An 18,936-nucleotide genomic window follows, 5' to 3' on the forward strand; every position below is an offset into this window, starting at 1 on the left:
TTGGCTGAGTCTGAGTCCCTCCTATGAAATCCAAATATGCTCCATGGCCACCGACATGAATTCCACCCCCTGTGACTCAGTAGGGCCCTGGAATTCCTACACAAGAGGGGGGTCTCAGACTAATGGGAGGGGCTGAGGGAGATCACTGAGGGTATAGCAGGAAGCCCACCCTCCCTGTTGTCTCTCCCCGCTGCCCTGGACTTCTGTCACTGACAAATGAGTGAAGGATAATAAAGTGCAGACAGGGCCCAGCAAGAATGCTCACCGGAGAGGCTGTGCCCCAGGCACATTGGCCCCAGACACAGCCCGTCTCCCGGCGGGGGTGCCTGAAGACGCACAGCGCACAGGACACGGGAAGGATGTGCCCGTGCTCCCCAGATGTCCCGCCCAGAACCGCTGCCCGCCATGCAGCGGCCCAGCCAAGTTCCACTGGGAGTCTTGGGGTGCCACTCTGCAGACCTTGTGTGGCCTTAGGAAAACTGCTGCACCCTGCAGTGCCTCAGTTTACCCATCTGTGAAATAAGACTAATGGTATTTCCTGACCTTGGAGGGCTTTGGAGAGATTTTGTTAATTAAGGTTCCGAACTACTCAGCAGCTGATGGACGAACAGGGAGGATTTATTCACTGATTTTCAAGCCCACCGCCCCTGCCCCACTGCATTCCACACACACGTGCACACAGACGGACACACACACACTCCAAACACACGGACACACACATAGACAGATATACACACACATTCCACACGCACACAAACACAGGCACACACACTCCACAACACACACACAGACACGCTTCCACACACACAGGGGCACACACACAGCTTCTTCCGAAGCTATTTTAGCTTCACGGCCACACAGGTTTGGACCACCCCGAGCACGGTACCTGGGGAGGAACAAGCCCCCCGAAGTGTCCCTGCTTCTATGTGAAACACGCATTGAACTCATCTACTGTTCCATCACCTTGCACGTGAGGGGCTTTTCTCGAAATGCCAATGTGGGTGCCGAGAGGGCAGGATGAGTGGGGGTGGGCTTCTCCAAGGGGAGGGGTGGGAGGGGCCTCTGAGGGTGGAAAAAAATGCAGAAACAGGGACAAAAAGAAAGGTGTGGGGGTCGGAGCAGGTCGGGCTCTGTCCCCGTGGGGGTCTCACGCCTGTCCCCTCCCTAAGAGTAATTCCGAGGGAGAACAGACCAGACACTCACCACACAGCCATGCCTCTGACCAAGGGGCCCGGCTGGGCTGTCTTCCCGACCTGAGCCCCTCCCCATCTGGGGTCTCCGGGAGCCCCCACGGGGGGCTGGCACAGGACCGCAGGCCCTGCTGGGGTGGGGTGGGGGGGCTCCGGCAGGCCCGCTTGCTCCCCAGGGGTCTCTCCGTGGCTGCTGGCACCCCCTGCCCCCCTGAACACCCCGGGGTGATGGAGCAGTGCTTCCCCAGGACCCCCCGAGGCTTCCAGCCTGGGGAGGGAAGCCCGAGTCCTGATCTGCCTCCTCCCTCTGGTGTCCCACGAGCACGTGCTGCTCAGCTGTGCAAAACCTGCAGCCCGTGCCAGATGCACCGGCTCCGCCCACACCTTGCACCTGGGCTCCCCCCAGAGCCAAGAGGTGGGGAGTCGGCAAGTCACTTAACCGCCGGGGGCCTCGGCGCCCCTATGAGGCACCGGCACGAGAAGACCAGGCACCTTCGTGCCTCTGCCTGGATGCACCCTCCTTCTTGGGCCCACTTCCTTCCTTCTACTCCTCCTTCCTGATGGGGGTCAAGCGTCACTTCCTCCAGGAAGCCTTCCCAATGGCTGCAGGTAAAGCCACAGGCTTCTTCCTCTGGGCTCCTGAAATGTCACTGGTGCCTCTGCCCCGCTCCCCTCAAATGTTCCCCCCAGACCAGGGTAGGGTTCTCCTGCGCCCGTGCCCAGCACAGTACCTGCACGCGAGGGGCACTTCATCTTTGTCTGCGGAAGGGAGCCATCCTGGGCCCCACCAGGCCCAGAGCCAGCCTAGGCTGCAATCCTGGCGACCGCCCAGGTGGCTGGTGCTACAAAATCATAGCCCTGAACTACCTCCCTTGTCACCCTGGACATGAGAACCTGAAGAGGAGACACGGTCACAGTGAGCTCGGGGCTCCGGGTTCCTGAGCATCAGGCTTCCGTGCAGAGAATCTCATTAGCCTGGAAGACGCTGAGGGAAGAAGGAGGCTGCATCTGTGGGGGCTGAAGGAGACCTCCGGGGTGGCAACGGGCAGTAGATCGGCCCGGCGCGGGGCTCTAACCGGGAGCCTGCAAGCGCGCCCTGCAAACCTGCAGGGTGTAATGCCACAGCATCGGGGGGCACCCGGGCGCCTAATGGGGCCGCTCCATCAACATTTTCTGGGAGTTTGAAATGCGGTGTCACAAAAATAAACATGCTTACTCTTGTCTTGCATAATTGGCTCCCTAAAGAATCCTTGCGTTCTGAAAGCCACCATGTCCCTCGGCAGGAAGTACAGCTTTTTTCAGCATCTGGGTACAGTCCTGCGTTTTCTCGTCACGAAAAAGAGGGGGTGGGGGAGTGGGGGAAAGCGAACTCCTGGGTGGGCTCTTCCCCGCCTCGTTATTCCATACTCCGTGCCAAGTGCTGGGACAGGGCTTCCGGCTGAGGCTTTTGGCCACGAGGCTGGCCTTGCAATACGGAGACAGGATGCCTCTGCCTGGGAACCGATTCTGTTTTAGAAAAGTCAGTTTTAAAAGAGAGTAGTTGCATGTCAATGGAGCCTATCAGCCCGGGGAATCTCTTCACCTTTGCTAAGACGATCTGGGAAATTGAAACTGTGGCCTGAGGTTTATTTTTGATCGCAGGTGGTCAGCCCGGGAGGGCGGGACTCACGTGAAAGGTGAGCCAGGCTATCTAGATGCTATTTAGGGGCCCGGGTAGAAGCACTTTGGAGCCAACGGAGTGTCTGTGAAGGTTTTCCTAAGGAAACAGAAGCGGGTGCAGACATGACCTGCTCCCTCCCCCAAATCACCAGTTACTTCCCAGGGCTGCTCCCTGGCCTGCATGGGGACAGTGCTCCCCACCCACCTCCAGGAGGAGAGCGCTGTCTGGGGGCCCCGCGGCCAACCGTGGGGCAGAACTGACCAGCCGCGTTCACTCCTCCGTGGCTACCCAGCTGGTCCCCAGGAAGACCTGACTTCAGGGATGCTGGCCCCCCCCGAACCACGTGGACGGGCTTCTGTTGTCACAAGGGCACACTCCGTAGCCATCACCTTTCCCGCCAGGCTCAGAATACGCGAAGGTCAGGACGTGTCATTTTCACCTCCCTATCCTGGGCGCCCGTGTGTGCTCCGCACAGAGTCGGGGAGGCAGGACACTGGCCTTCGATGCTGGGCTCCAATCCCACGCTTTGCCGCCTGCCTGGGCCTGGTGGATGTCACGTGCCTTGAATACAACCAACAGCCGTGCACTGCCTTCCAGAAAGGTAAGGGCAGGATGTGACGGTGCAGAGGACAAGTGGCAGGGCCCAACAGCCCGGGTGTGAGCCCCGTCTCTGCTGTTCCCTTGTTGTGTCACTTGGACAGATCACCCAACCTCTCCGAGCCTCCGCGGGGAAGAGGGCATAATTAAGTGCCTGTGTCACCGCAGCGCTGGAAGGACAAGTTAAGACGGGTCAAGTGTTGGGACAGTGCCTGGAACACCGTAATCAGGCACTCACAACTCAGTGAATCAGTTCACTCGCGAACATGCACGCGCCTCCGGGAGGGTGTCCAGCCCACCCCAACTCACAAGCTCTGTCTTCGGACCTTCTGGGGAGGGAGGGCAACTCCCTGGCACAGGGTAGATACGACGACCAGTCGGTGGGCACCCTTTCTCTCCAAGCCTCGGGAGAACGCAAAACCCTCCTCGACACGGAGCTCGAGGAGGCTACCACCAGTCAGCTCTGGTCCCCGGAGTGGGGTCTCCTCACCCGCCCCAGGTCTGGGAAGCCCCTGCTTTTGACACCAGCAGCTAGACCGGCATCTGGGAGCAGAGACCCTGTAGGGCCAGCTGGGCCATGACTCCTGCCCAAGCCCACGGGACCGGCCCGGGAGGGACGCCAGGAGCCCAGCCTCCTCACGGCCCCCTACCGGACACGCGGGCTCGGGATAACCGGTAAATGTACTGTCTCCTCGCATAATAGTAACTAGTCACTTCACTTCTTCCTCTGTTCAAACCAGGTTCTTCAAAGCTCCCAGCTCCCCCTGGAACTAACCCCACCTTGGCACACACACGCGGCATCTACAGGCCTGTGCTTACAGACGGCACAGCCCCTTCCATCTACAAAGATGTGCTAAAGCCCTTCGCTCTAAGGTACTCCCTGGGGGTGGACTCCCCTAAACTTGCACCACTGTCCCGCCGGAAGGGAGTCCTCGATCCCAGGTAAGCACAGCTGCCTCCCCCAGGCCCCGTGGAAAGGCCTGTGCAGCAGACAAGGCTCAGAGGCCGGGGGACATTCTGCAGGACCACCTGCCAGCCCCCCCTCCTCCAGTCCCAGGCCACACACTGCCCTCCTCCAGCCCTGGGGGACCACACCACGCTCAGCTCAGCGGGGAGCCCTTCTTTTTTTAAAAAAAAATGTTTATTCATTATTTTGAGAGAGAGAGCGAGAGCGTGAGCAGGGGAAAGGTAGAGAGAGAGAGACGGAGAGAGAGAGAATCCCAAGCAGCCTCCACACCGTCAGTGCAGAGCCCAACGTGGTGTTCAAACCCATGAACCATGAGATCATGACTTGAACAGAAACCAAGAGTCGGATGCGTAACCGCCTGAGCTCCGCAGGAGCCCCGAGCCGGGAGCCCTTCTAATGAGTCACATGTTCCCCTTCGTGGTATCTTTGCACCAAGGCAGAACACAAAGCTTTGCTCTCCTTTATCTCTCCAAAGCGCAGCACCATGGCGAGACACCGCTGACACTCAATAAATGTTTATCAAATGAAAAATGGACAAATAAACAATGGCTTGTGTGCAGTCAGCCCCTTGTTTAGAGCAAAGGGAAGGAGCAAATCCAAACCCAGGGGTGGAATCCTGGACCCCTGCCCGGTGCATTGCCACCAACTCGGTAACACAAGGGGGCTTCTCCGACCGCCGCCCCCCAAAGCCTTGCTGTCTGTGCTTACAGGGTCCTGGGGCAGCAAGGGGGGCGAGAGCAATGTTCACAGCTGCATGATTTGTGCGAGCCTCAAAGAAGAAAGAAGCCAAGCGCCCGTTAACCAGCCAATGGACAAACCGACGGGCACGTCCGCAAACGGAATGCCACTCAGAAAGAACACAGAGAACAAAGAGCCACGCTCCAACCCACAGAATCCTCACGGACATGAGGCCGAGTGAAGAAAGCATGTGCGCAATGGCACGTGGTAGGTTTCCACGTTCGAAATGCCCGAACAGGCAAACCCACAGAGAGCAAAATCAGATCAGAGGTTGCGTGAGTCTGAAGGTAGAAATGGGGATTGGCTGTGAACAGAACCGGGGATCCCATCGGGGGCGAAAGACACGTTTGCACACACGGCAAATTTACTAAAAATCATCGGATCGTACACTCAAAATGGGGGAATGTTACAGGATATAAATTATACTCCAATAAATAAACATGTGCATGCATGCACACACGCGATAGACAATCCTTCTGCACAGACTTATGTCGTGTGAATCCAACCTCCTCAGTGTGGCCATTCATTCATTTCCGTGGTGTAATTTCACAAGAGCTCTCAAGAGGGGCCTCCGTGGAGTTGCTGACATATTTTTTTTTAATTATTAAGTAGGCTGAATAACAGTATCTGTGTCACAGACATGTTTTCAGCCCTTTGTGACATTTCATCAATTCTTTGCTACAAAACAGTCCCTCATTTAGACGATAAAACTTCTACCTAAAAGTCTGCTTGCCGGAAGGATGCGTGATTCTGACATCAGCTGGGCACAAGGACCTGACGCCACAGCATGGGGGCCCCTCCAGTTCTGTTTGTTGTTTGTTTGTTTTGGATTTTGTTTTTGTTTTTCCCAAAGGGGCACTGTGTAAGTTAACCAAAAGAATAAGAGGTAGATTTTATCCAAAACGTGGGAGCCATACGGGGCAATGGTAAGGACACAAATAGACCTGGGAGTCCACGAAACCTGGGTTCGAGTCTCAGCTCTCAGGGCGTCTGGCTGGCTCAGTCAGTTGAGCGTCCAACCCTAGATTTGCATGATCTCACGGTTCGTGAGTTCAAGCCCCACATCGGGCTCTGTGCTGACAATGTAAAGCCTGCTTGGGATTCTCTCTCTCTCCCCCTCTCTGCCCCTCCCCAGCTCGCTCGCTTGCTCTTTCTTTCAAAAGGAAATAAATAAACTTAAAAAAAAATCAGAGCTCTCTTGCTAGCTAGCTGTGTGACCTTAGGCAAATCACTTAACCTCTCTGAGCTTCAGTTTCCTCCTTTGTAAGGGAAGAGCAACCATGCCCACGCTGCAGGGTCATCATGAGGATCCTGAGGACGGGCCAAGAGGACGGGGGTTGGCTGGGTCACCTAGCACAAAGCTTGGCTTGTGACAAGATCAGGAACTGCGGTGGCCTGGCGCCTCCTAGCTAGACCTGAATGGATGGAAAGAGAAGCCGCGGGTCCAGCCCATGGGGTCACAGAAGCTCACGACCAAATCCAACGTAGAGCCTTTGGAATGATGCAAAGCTTCCCATTCAACAAGCATTTACAGAATGCACGTCCTCGTGCGTGCACGCACACGCACACACACACACACACACACACACACACACACGTGTGCGCACTCATTCATGCTTGTACACGTGCGCCCATGCACACACAACACACTGCAGTGCTTTTCTCATAAAGACCAAAAGGAAATGTAAACAAGCAAAGCCACAGACCATTGCCTTCACCAACTTGAGGCTCACGTCTTGCTGATCTGGAAACCAACTGTTTCCGTCCGCGTTTGACTCCAAATCCTCGGAGCATGGTCTTGGAGCCACCCTACGTGCCAGGGCTGGAAAGTGGGACTGTCCCCAAAAAGGCTGCTCTATTTTCAGAGCTGACCTGATTTATATAAGGATCTGGACGGGTCTTCTCATCCAATAATTATGCACCAGGTCATTTATGACTGTCACTGATGATGGATCTCATCACATTAGCCACACCGCACATTCACATGCTGCTCTATTTTGCATTCTAAAGAATGTGGCAGAACGACATGGCCACTTTCATAAAGTATTGTTTTTGCCCCTTGCCCCACTTCCACAGGACCCGACCGTCGTTCATTCCAAACACGTGGTGCCTACCCGTCACACCTACCCCCCAAACAATCAGATGCCAGTCTCTGGCAGGTAAGTAGAGGCTATTCATTCCTTAATTAAGTTTTAATTTTAAGTTAATCGTAGATTTTCACAAGCACTGTACTATGTAATACGGAGCGATCCTGCAGCCCTTACCCGGCTTCCCCAGCAGCAATATCTTACAAAATCAGGGCACAAAGATATAAGCAGGATATTGGCATTGCTGCGACCGAGAGGGTCGCAACGATCCCTCACACTGCCCTGATGGAGCCACATTATCTTCCCTCCGACTCCCTGCCCTCTCTCGCGCCCTGGCAATGACCACCCTGTTCATTTCACCCTTTGAAGGATGCTGTGGAGCCGCCATATTGCTTGTAGGGCTTCTAGACTGGCTTGTTCACTTAGCATCCTTTCCGGATGGTCGTGCAGGTTGTTGGCTGTATCGGGAGTTCTTTCATTGTTATTGTTGGGCACTATTCCACGGTGTCAACGTACCCCAGTTTGCTAAGCCATTCGCCCCACTGAAGGGCATCTGGATCGTTTCCAGTTTGAGGCTCTTACAAAGAGAGCTGCCGTAAAATGTGTGCGCCGATCTTCAGGTGAACATGTCTGCGTTTCTCTGGCGTGAACGCCCAGGAGTGAAAACCTCAACCGCATGGCAGCTCCATGTTTAGCGTCGTTAGAAACTGTCAAATTGCCTTCTAGAGCAGCTGTGACCATCGTGCCTTCCCGCCAGCGGTGTGGGAGGGACTCAGTTTCTCTACATCCCTGCCAGCATCCCATTCCCAGTAGTTCTTGTCTTAGCCATTCTCACAGATGAGAAGTGACATTGAGCGTCTCTCCCCATGCTTTTCGACTAACTGGCACTCCTGTTTGGTGAGGCTTTCACCTGCTTCTAATTGGATTGTTCAACTTTTTCACTGCTGCGTTTTGAGATAGGTTTATGTTTTCAGACACTAGCCCTTTGTCAGGTATACCGTTTGCGAACATTCTCTCCCACTCTGCGATGTGTCTTTCCACCCTCGTAGGAGAGTCTTTCACAGAGAAAATTATAAACCCTTGATGAGATCCAATGTATTAGTTTTTTTTTCCCTTTTATGGATTATGATTTTGGTGGCAAGTCTGAGAGCTTTCTGCCTAGTCTCACATCTTGAATAATTTCTGTTTTTTTTTCCTAAAAGCTTTTCCAGTTTTACATTTTACACGTAATTATGTAACCCATTCCGAGTTAATTTTGCATTAGATAGGAGACCTAATAGCAAGGTTCTTGTTTGTTTGTTTGCTCTTGGCTATGAATGTCCTACTGTTCCAGTACAATTAGTTGGAAAATGCTATCTCTCCTCTACTGAATTAGCACCTTTATCAAAAATCAGCTGGGCATATTTGTGGGAATCTATCTGTGGAAAAATCTATATATCTGTCCCTCCATTAAGACACACAGTCTTGATTATGGCAGCTACATAATAAGCCTTGTAATCACACTGATTCCTCTCACTTTATTATTCTTTTTCAAAACTGTTTTAGGTATCGCTAGTTCCCCTCCCTTCACATATGCATTTTAGAAGAATCTCATCTACGCGTGCAAATGTTTTGCTGGATGTTGATAAGAATTATGTTAACCTTCTATATCAGTTTGAGAAGTGACCTCCTTCCTTGAGTCTCTCTGTCCATGAACATGGTATGGCTTTCCATTATTTAGATTCTTCTTTGATTTCTTCCATCAGTACCACATAGCCCTGGGCACGCGAGTCATGAGCATAACACGATTCGTTAGGTCTACACTGAAATGTCTCGTTTTGGGGAGTGACTGTAAATGCCACTGCATTTCTTATTTCAGGGTCCATGTGTTTATTGCTAATAGATGGGAATGCGATTCATTTCTCTTGTGTCCTCCAACCTTGCTGAAATCATTCATTAGCTCTAGAAGGTTTTTTTTTAATAGATGACATGAGACTTGCTGTGTGGACAATCACATCATCTGCAAATAGGAACAGTTCTATTTCTCCCTTTCTGTATGTCTTTTCTTGCCTTTTCATCCTCTGTCCCCTCTGGCTAGGACTTCCAGCACTGTGCTGAATGAGAGTGGTGAGAGCAGACATCCCCGGCTTATTCCTGATCTCCAGGAGAAAAGCTTCCAGTTTCATAGCATTAGGCATGAAGTTAGCTGTGGGCTTTTGTGGAGAAAGCGAGCCTCTGTTCCTACACCTCTGGCAGTTGTCATGGACAGATGCTGAATTCATCACATGCAGAGGCTCATATGGTGTTTCTGCTTCAGTCTTTCATTTGACAGATTGCCTTGACCGACTTTCAAATGTGGAGCCATTTCTGTACCCCTAGAATAAACCCCACATGGTATACGCTTCTTTCCACATACGGTGAAACATGGTTTGCTAATATCTCGTTAGGGATTTTTTATTTTTTATCAGCAGCCAGGTTCTCATGAGGCACGGTCTACCCTTTCTTATTAGACGCCTAACCCTGTGAACACAGCAAGCGTCCTTCTGCGGGAGGAGTTTTGTTTTAAGAACTGGTCTTTTCACCTGGAGTTGGAGCTCCCGGTATAAGTGTTTTTTTTAAGTTTTTTTTTTTTTAATTTATTTTGAGAGAGAGCATGAGTTGGGGAGGGGCAGAGAGAGAGAGAGAGAGAGAGAGAGAGAGAATCCCAAGCAGGCACTGAGCTGACAGGGCAGAGCTCAATGTGGGGCTTGAACCCATGAACTGTGAGATCATGACCTGAGCCAAAATCAAGAGTCGGGCACTCAACTGACTGACCCAGCCAGGCCCTCTATAAGTGCATTGATGTCCACTGGTCTCCAAAGTGCCCAACACACACACACACACACACACACACACACACACACACCACACACATGCACACACACACCTTTATCTGGAATAATATTCCTAAACGTCTTCATTAGAACCAGACCTTGGCAATTCACCATTTGTCCTCCTCCCACGAGGCCCGAGGTGGCACAGACTCTCAGGATCACATAGGTGATAAGCGCTAAGTTCGGGGAGAGAATGAAGGCCTGCCCTTGGGTCAGGTCTGGTGTGCACGCGGCCGGAGAAGCCCCGGGGATGTCTGTCACCCCCGGGGTGTGTTCCTTCGGGAGCCGCTGGTACATTCCAGCCAATGCTGGCTCTGGGGCACCCTGGGGCACCACCCTGGAACTGTCCCTCTAGGGGGTCAGCTCTCCCTTCGGAAGGTGACCGGCCTTCTGTCTTATCCTCTCATTTGCTGTCTTAGCCCTCCGCTGGCTGTCCCCTGGCCTGTGACACCTCTGTTACAAGTCAGCAGGCTCCGTCACCCCCTCCTAAGTCCCCAAAAGCACTTCCTTACAACCCAGTATGGGAACGGCTCCAGAAGGTGTGAACCACCTACCTGCAGGCCAGCTGTCTCTCACTTGGGACGACTGGGCCCGAAGGCCGTTAGCTGTTGCCTCAGCCCTCGCTCAGTGCTCTACCTGCATCACTGGCCTGACCAGGCACAGAGGATGTGGCACGCACAGCAATTGTCCACTGCTGGCCAGCCCGACCCTCCGCGGAGCTCATACTAACGAGCGACGGCACCAAAGTCCCACACTGGTTGGGGGGAGGGGTGGCAGGCTCTAAACATCTACTTTTGTCACTTCTGAGTCTCCACAGGACACTGTCCAGTATGACAACCCACAGCCCCCTGAGGCTCCCAAGTCCCCCAGCCGTGGCCCACATTCTCTTCCTACCGGACGCTGCTGATCTCTGCTCTGGCAACACTATTTCTACCCCGACACGTATCCCCCTCCGTTACTGGAGTGTGGGGTCTTTGAGGGCAGAAACCTTATTTTGGAGTCTGCACGGCACCTGCTCACAGCCAGCCAGCCCCCAGGCACGTGGGAATCAGGAGCGGACTACAGGTGTGGATGAAATGAATACGAGATCGGGGATCGGGGCGTCATCTCTCGGGTGCACAGACATTTAAGGCGGACGTGTCAGATTAACTAAGAGTCGCCAGGCCGCCCGTGCCACTCCGTGACTTATTTTATGACCGCGTATTTGCAGCTTTCGACCCCCTGAGCCCATTTTGCCCACCCCCACCCCACACTCCAGCAAACACCAGTGGGGGGAAAAAAATTCTGTAACTGAGCAAAGGGCTGGATGCCGATTCGACTTACAAACACCGGATCATCCAGCTGGGCACCTGAAACTAAGATAACGTAGGTCAGTTTTGCCCCAACGTTTTGAGAGAAGCAGACACGTGCTATCTGGTCCGGCACAAATTCTGCAGCTCACCGTTGGGACAGGAGCACAGGGGCCAGAGGTGTGTGTGTGTCACGACCGCTCCTCAACATCTACCTACCCGCTCACCTGTGGACTCACAGACTGACCAGAACCTTCTCTTTCAAAGGAACTGCCTCTGTCAGCTCCACGTTTTCCTAGTCCCATGCATGAACCCACTTTCCCGTCCCCGAAAAAGCCAAAGGGAGGGGAGAACGGAGTCCAGTTGTGAGGCCAATAGTTTGCATTTGACCCCAAGCCCACCCTCACCCCACATCTCCCCAACCTCTCTCAGTGGTACCTTCCCCCTCGACCCCACCGCCACCCCTGTGCCACCTGCCTTCATGTTTTTTTCCCATCTACAGCCACTCCTCCTCCCACTTAGATATCGGATACTTTCACTCCTAGCAAACCCGTGATGACTGATAGGGCTCCATAAGGATTGCTTTTTTCCCAAACATGTCTGCATTCCAATTGTGACTAAATCTCACAGCAAAGAAAAGAATCTCTAATGGTGGAAATGTGAGCTCCAGGAAGTAGGGTGGAAGAAATGGTGTACCTCTTTGGGGCAGGACAGGGCCTACACCTGAGGCAGGTCTGGCTGGGAATTCCTTTCCTACGCCTCAGAGTTAAGGACGAGTAACCACAGGGCAAGACTTGACGAAGCAAGGGCACGGTGCCAGACGGACACGTTTACTCAGGCGCAGACGTCTCCTGAGCTTTTGCTATGTGCCACGCACTCTTCTCAGGAGGCAGTAAAGGACGAGGCTCAGTCCCTGCCCTCGTGAGCCCACAGTCCAGAGACCAGGGCTGCTCTTCCGGGCAAAGCAGGAAGCCCGAGCACTGGTTTCCAGTGGACACACCCCCTTGGTCTCCAAGGTCCAGACGCTTCGCTTTCCAGAAGCCCCTGAGGTCACGCACAGGCCCAAGCACTGACTCCCCCGGGAGGGCCGGCAACAAGGCTTCGACAGCCACATGGGCCAGGCAGCTGTCCACACGGGGTGGGAACAGAGGGAGGGCAGAGGAGCAGTGGGTCCTGCCACACCAGTGCTCCCTGGCTGGCCACAAAGAAGTGTAGCAAATGGCACACGTCCGAACGAGCGGACAGCACAGGCATGGTGGACGACAGGCTGGGAGGGCAGAAGCAGGGATGGACCCAGCATGGCTGCCACCAACCTTTCCTGGGGGGGGGGGGGGGGGCGGGGAACAAAGTGACACCCTCTGCAGAGTGTAGGCAGGGGACAGAAATGCAAATACCAGCCCAGCACCCCCTCCCCGGGTCCCCTTGGTCCAGTGGCAGGACCCTGCCCTTTGCCAACACGGGACTCCCACCCAACCTGCCACCCCTGTCCTGGGCTCACCTTCAGTGCCGGAGAGACTCACAGTGATGAGGATCCCCTCCCCCTATAGAGCAATGTTGGGTCTCTGGCTCCTCAGTCTCCCGGAGCCCTTGCCAGAGAGAAGACAAGACCCAGCAACCCAGCACAACTCACCGGGCCCATCCAGGGGCTGCTGGGACACGATCAGGCAGCTGGCCCCAATCCTGCACCCTCCTCAGGAAGGGGTTTGGGGGGCTTGGCGGTGAAGAAATACCCCACTGTTCCTCGCCGATTGCCGGAGCGCAGAGTGCTGGCCCAAGTGGGGGGCTGGGGCAGCCAGGCCTCCTGCAGGCGATCACATCCGATCCCGCCCTGACATGGCAGGAGAACCGGGCAGCCCGGCCCCCCAACCCCAGGGCCCCCGAAACTCTGACAGGGGCAGGCTGCAGCCTCCGACTTTCTATTAACTGAGACTTAATCTGAGTTACGTAACTGCCGGTCCCCACTCGGGCGGCCTCATGACTCACCGGCTCCTTTGAATTCCTGGAAGGGGGTCTTAGAGAAGGAGAGTCAGTGGGCCCCACGGCTGGTCTGCTCCAGCTCCAGCAAGGCCCAGCTCCTGCCTCCCCCTCGTGTCTGACCGGCATCGGGCAGGAGAAACCCTCTCGAGCCAGACTTCAAACATGAAAATCTAGATCAAGGATATATTTGGCTTTCCAAGCTAATCTGTACATCAATTTGGTCTCTACTGACTTGTAGCCCTTTGAAGAAAACTTGGCAACTACTCATATGGAAAGCAGAGGACTCTTACGTAACCCCAGACAGGAGCCCCTGGGCTCTGGAAGGCTCGGGAGTCATGGGTGGGTCGGGGTTTGCTGGTTATTCACTTCATCAAGACCCAGGGTGCAGCTTTTACCCACAGGGCTGCGCAGGGTAGTCTGGGCACAAAAAGCCCAGGGAAGTGAAGGGAAACGTCTTGTGCCAGACATCTTGGTGGTGCCCAGGCCAGCGGGCTGGGGGACGGCAAGGCCAGGCTGGGCTGCCGCAGATCCCACGGACAGCTGAGCCACCCCGGCCAAGAGGACGCAGGACGCAGGACGCAGTGGGGAAGCAGGCTAGTCCCTCTCCGGAGACACGGAGACAGGCGTCTCGGGGAGGCGTGGAGCTGTCTCCGCTGGCTTGCCCTGCTCCCTACTTATCGCCCTCCTGGATGCACGGAAGAAAAGGAAGCAGGTGATTACAATAAATCAACAGAAAGGACAGACTGGGAAGAGCCCGCCAGCCCCTCCTCCGCTTGGCGGGTGGATCCCCTGGGTGGGCGTGGCATGAGGGGAGGGGGACGCGCCCCCGCAGTGGAAAGATTCCAGCTGCCTCCCAGAATGGCCATTTATTCCAGCATCCCTGTCCCTGATGAGCATCCCAGCCGCGGACGCGCGATGGATTCCGGCTGCGACCAATTTGGTGTCACCAGCTGGAAATGGGCACGAGCCAGGCTTCACCGGGAGGGCGACGCCTGTGGACAGAGCCTCTGACTCCGTCCGTCCTCCTAACGCCTCTGGCCAGTCCCCAGCTGCTGGAGGACTTTCGAGGTGGGGACGGTGAGGGGCAAACCGCTGGGTCCACGTGCTGGGCCCGAACGTGGTGCCGCGTGCGTGGCCAGCACTCGGGGGGGGCTGAAAAGCACCCCGTGAAAACAGACCGTCACATCGCTTTGTCCCACGCCCACCCCCACGCAGACACACAGGCACCCGGGGCCTTGCGGTGGAAGGACAGACAGAGCGGCCCCCCGGGAGCACAGCCTGGGAAGGACACCTGACCGATGTCCTGTACGCTCCCAGCCCCTGAGGAAAGCTGCAGCACGGTGGCCTGCAGCCTCCGAGGCCACTTGCAAGGAGGCAGCCAAACTCTGCCGCGTGCTTACTCAGCACCCCTCCGAGCCGGGCTCCGCGCTCCTTACTGTCGGAGCTCCGACCCAGCCGGTCAAGCTACGGGCTGCCTTCAAAAGACACCGCGATCCGTGCTTGCAGCTCTGAGACCACCACCACCACGCAGGCACAGCAACGGCTCCATCGGACTCCGTCCGTTTCTGCCTCGTGAGAGGAAAAGGCTGCTTGCACAGCTCTGGCCGAACACAGAAGCCAGACACCGAGCCCAGACTTCGTCTCGGGAGCCCGAGCAGAGAGCTTCTCGCTCAGGTGATGCCTGGAGCTGCTTTCCGCCACCTGGGCTCCGGGTTCAGCGTCTGCCTGACACAACCAGGTTCCAAGCCTGGCAGCAGGGGTGCCCTGAGCTCGCCTGGGGAGCCACAGAGTGGCGTGTAAGCAGAGACGATGACCGGCTTTCTTCAAGGAAAAAGTGCATTTCCAGCTTTCAAGCAAGCGATCCTGGCTTTGTTACTGTGACCCTCGCCTGGTGCGACGCTAGAAGCACACAGACCCTCCCGGCCAGGCACCTCTCCTGGCCAGGGGGTGGCTCTCACAGACACGACAGAGCCCTCTCCGGTCAGCCTCCAAGACAGGTGACAGGCTATCCTTAGAGGCACACATACAGAAAATCTCTTGTGCTAACACTGAAGGAGAAAAAGAAAAAAACAACAACAAAAGGTCAAACTTCAAAATCACCAACAGAACTATTTCCTACAGCAAAATCCCAAGGAGATCTCACTTGGGGATGCTTTAGAGGAACTGTTTTAGTGAATTCTGAACCAACACAGAGGCTTCTTTCCATGGTATTTACTCTCCTCTCCCCTTATCAAAATGTACTAATCTTTCAATCTAGCAACTTAGTGGTAATAATAATAATAATAAAAAGAAAGAAACCACATCAGCTCAAATAACTTGCCAGCAGTCGGTCAGAAATGAAGCACCAGACAGGAGCTCGGGAAGCATCTGGGAGCAGGAGGTGAGCCCAGAGCCGGGGCTGGGACCCTCTGCTCTTTCCCGAGGCCTTTCCGGGCTGGCTGAGACCTGAGAGGCAGATGGCAGGGCACCTGGAGGGGGTCACCCGGCAACGCTGCCCTCCATCCATTTTGTCTGCGTCCCAGAACAGGGAGCCTAAACCTTATCTAGTCCAAGCACACGGTATCGATTCAGGCCAGGCCAATACCCAACAGGATTCGCTTCACCGTTAACCTTTTAAAGCCCACACTGGCAAACCAGCCACCGGAAAAAGGAGTGCCGCTTTCCAGAAAAAAAAAAAAAAAAGCGGATAATAACATTTGACAATTTTCTCTAGACGTTCTAAACAGCGCTTACCCCCGGGGTGCGGGTTTGTCTCATAAATCAAAGGCAGCTAGACAACGCTCGGCGCGCTCGACAGAGGACACTTCCGATTTCTCAAAATCAGGTCGCGCACTTGGGTCTCGCTTCGCTCACTCCCCCCAGCTTCGATGGGGCGGCGGTGGGGGCGGCTCCGGCACCTACCGGCCCTTTCCTCCCCAGCGCGGGAGCGCAGTGCATCCCAGTGGACAAACTCCAGAACCGCACGCGCTTTCTCCGCCTCCGCCTACGTCCTCCCTGCTTTCGGTTGCAACCCGGGACCCAAACGCACCGGCTCGGCGAAGCCCCCTGGCAGGCGGGCGGACGGTTCGGGGGCGGCCTGCGGGACCAACGAGACAACCGCGCACTCCCGGGCCCTAGGCCGCCCGAGGCACGGGCCGAATGGCTGAGCGCCACGACAAGCGGGCAAAGTTTGCTCCAAAGGGTCTTCCTGAGTACCCCTGCCGCGAGTTCCCGGCTCGACCCCCTGGTGCCACCTGGCCCTGGAGTCCCGACCTAGACAAGCCCCCGGGCGCTCCCGAGGGTGTCTGCGTGGGGGTTGGGGGGGGGGGGGCCGCCCGCGCACCTCCCCCAGAGCCCCAGAGTCTCCCGCCCCAGCTGCCCGCCAGCTGTGCGCGCCCGTCGGGCCCGGAGGTCACCGGCAAACAGCTGGATCGGCCGCTGGGAGCCCGGGAGGCCCCTGCTCAGCCCTGGGGCCCCGAGGAAGGGGAAGGGAGGGCGGAGTGGCTGTTTGATTTTGGTTTCCTCCAACTCCTCCTGCCCAGCTCTCACCGGGAGCCAGGAGCCGGGAGCCGGGAGAGCTCTGGCTTTCTCCGGCAGCCCCGGCACCCGCCCAGGGTCCACGGCCGGCCGGGGCCCCGGGGAGGAGGCGCGCCGGGGCGGCAGGCCAGGACACTGCGCTGCTGGCGCCGGGAGCCGCGGGCTCGACCGGCCGGCCCCGCTGCACGGGGAGCCGGGGCGGGCACCCCTGGCCGGACCCGGACGCGCGCAGGCAGGGAGAGCCGGCCGCTCCCTGCGGGGCCGCGGAGCTCCGGGCTCGGGACTGGCACCCGGACGCGGCTCGCGCGGCCGCCTCCCGCCGCTAGCGGGGAGCGGGGAGGGGTCCCTTTATTCGCAACGCTGAGGAGAGCGCCGCTCCAGCCCAGCCCGGCACCCACGCACCCACGCAGCCACACGCACCCCGGCGCCGGCCGGGTCGCTCACCTGAGTCCTAAAAGCTGTTGAATCCACATGGTCACGATTCGGGCAGCGGAGCCTCAGACCTTGCTCGCCCCGGCCATCTGCGCGGCGCCCGCGCCCGCTCGCTTCCGTCCCGCGGCGCCGGTCTCCGGCTCTCGGTCCGCCGCCGCCCGCCGCCCGCCGCCCGCCGGCCGCGGGGCGCAGAGCGAGTCAGAGCGCGGCCGCGCGGGGCTCCATGCCGGCCGGCGCGCCGCCGCCGTTGGGGCGCATGGCTCAGGCGGGGCGGCCCGCGGGGGCGCACATCCTCGGGCCGGGGCGCGGGGCTCGCCGCCCCTCCGGGGGCGAGCCGGCGAGGGCGGCGGCGAGGCGGGGGCGCCCACGGCCGGCCCGGGAGGGGCGCGCTCCGGCGCTGCGGCCGCGCGGCGAGGGTCGGAGGAGACGCGGCTTCGCCCTCCGGGGCGGTGGGGAGGGAGGCCGGGCGGCGCCGCGGCGCACGGTGCGTGTCTCGTGGCGCGGCTCTCGCCTCCGGTCCCAGCCCCGCGCCGAGGGGGCGGCGCGGTCCGGGGGTGAGGGCGGCGGCGACGCGGAAGGACGCGGGTCGCTTCTGCGCGCCGCCAGGTCAGGGGGCTCCGGCGGGGGTGCGCCGCCGGCCGGCGCCGCTCAAGTTGGCCGGGGGCTCCGTCTGAGCGCTCGCTCTGCAGACGGCCGCGGCGCCGGAGGCCGGCAGGAGGCGGGCGCGGGAGGCGCGCGGGGCGAGGGCGCCGTGCAGCGCGGGGCGTGGGGACGCGCGGCGGCGGCGCCGCGCCGAGGAGGCGCGCGGGGATCCCGGGGCCCCGCCGCCCGCGCCCACCGCGCCCGCCGCAGAGCCGCCCGCGCCGCTTGGCCGCCTCCCTCCGCGCGTCTGCCTCTCCGCGCGTTCGCCCCCGCCTCCCCGAGCGGGTCCCAACTCCGCCCGCCCGGCCCGGCTCACGTCACCCGCCTTCCCCGCCCCTCGAACTGGAGCCGGAGCCCCCTGCCCGGCGCCGGCTGCCGCTCGCGGCCCCGCCTCGCCTCGCCCCGCGACGCGTCAGGCGGGGCCCCCGGCCGCCCCCTTGCCCAGCCCCTGCCGGGTCTCAGTCCCCACCTTGGGAGAGGCTCCGGAGAGGCCGCGGGCGCGGATTGGACCGCCGGGCGCCGCCGGATGGTGTTGCCACGGTAACCGGATGGCCTGCGAAGCGGTTCGAGGTTCCGACCCGTTTACCGGGTCGCCTAGGGGACCCGGAGAGCTCATTTGGGGAGGGGGCGTTCCCGCGGGAGCCCTGGGGCGGGGGGCGCCTGGAGCGAGAGGCTGCGCAGAAAGTTTCCTCCAGGCGGAGCTGCGCAAGAGGCGCCGCCAGAGTCTGCGAAGCGGGAGGGTTCCTGTTCCCGCCTCCCCGGCCCCCGCCTTGGGCCCCTGCGTTCCAGGTCAGCGCTTAGCGCCTTCTGTCCCAAGCCAGCCCGGTCCCGAATTTCGACGCTCCCCTAGCCCCCCGGGACTGGGAGTCAGGCAGCTCGCCCGACTGCCGCCTCCGCTTGGCCAGGCCCTTGATCCGGAGGATTCGCAGAGAGTTCCGGGCCCTCGGCCTCCCAGGCTCGTCGCCACAGCCGGTAATCCGGTCCCTTCC

General features: G+C 58.1%; 1 protein-coding gene across 1 annotated transcript in view; it reads right to left on the reverse strand.

The window, feature by feature from the left end:
- AJAP1 (adherens junctions associated protein 1) overlaps positions 1 to 18,196 on the reverse strand; it is a 130,214-nt gene extending 112,018 nt beyond the window's left edge. The window contains exon 1 of the mRNA XM_060626236.3: positions 17,318 to 18,196. Coding sequence (XP_060482219.2) covers positions 17,318 to 17,346 — 29 coding nt within the window. The 5' untranslated portion in view covers positions 17,347 to 18,196. The remainder of the gene's footprint in view (positions 1 to 17,317) is intronic.
- Between the last annotated feature and the right edge of the window lie 740 nt (positions 18,197 to 18,936).

The sequence above is a fragment of the Panthera onca genome, chromosome C1 (assembly GCF_046562875.1).
Source record: "Panthera onca isolate mPanOnc1 chromosome C1, mPanOnc1 haplotype 2, whole genome shotgun sequence".
Lineage (NCBI taxonomy): Eukaryota > Metazoa > Chordata > Mammalia > Carnivora > Felidae > Panthera > Panthera onca.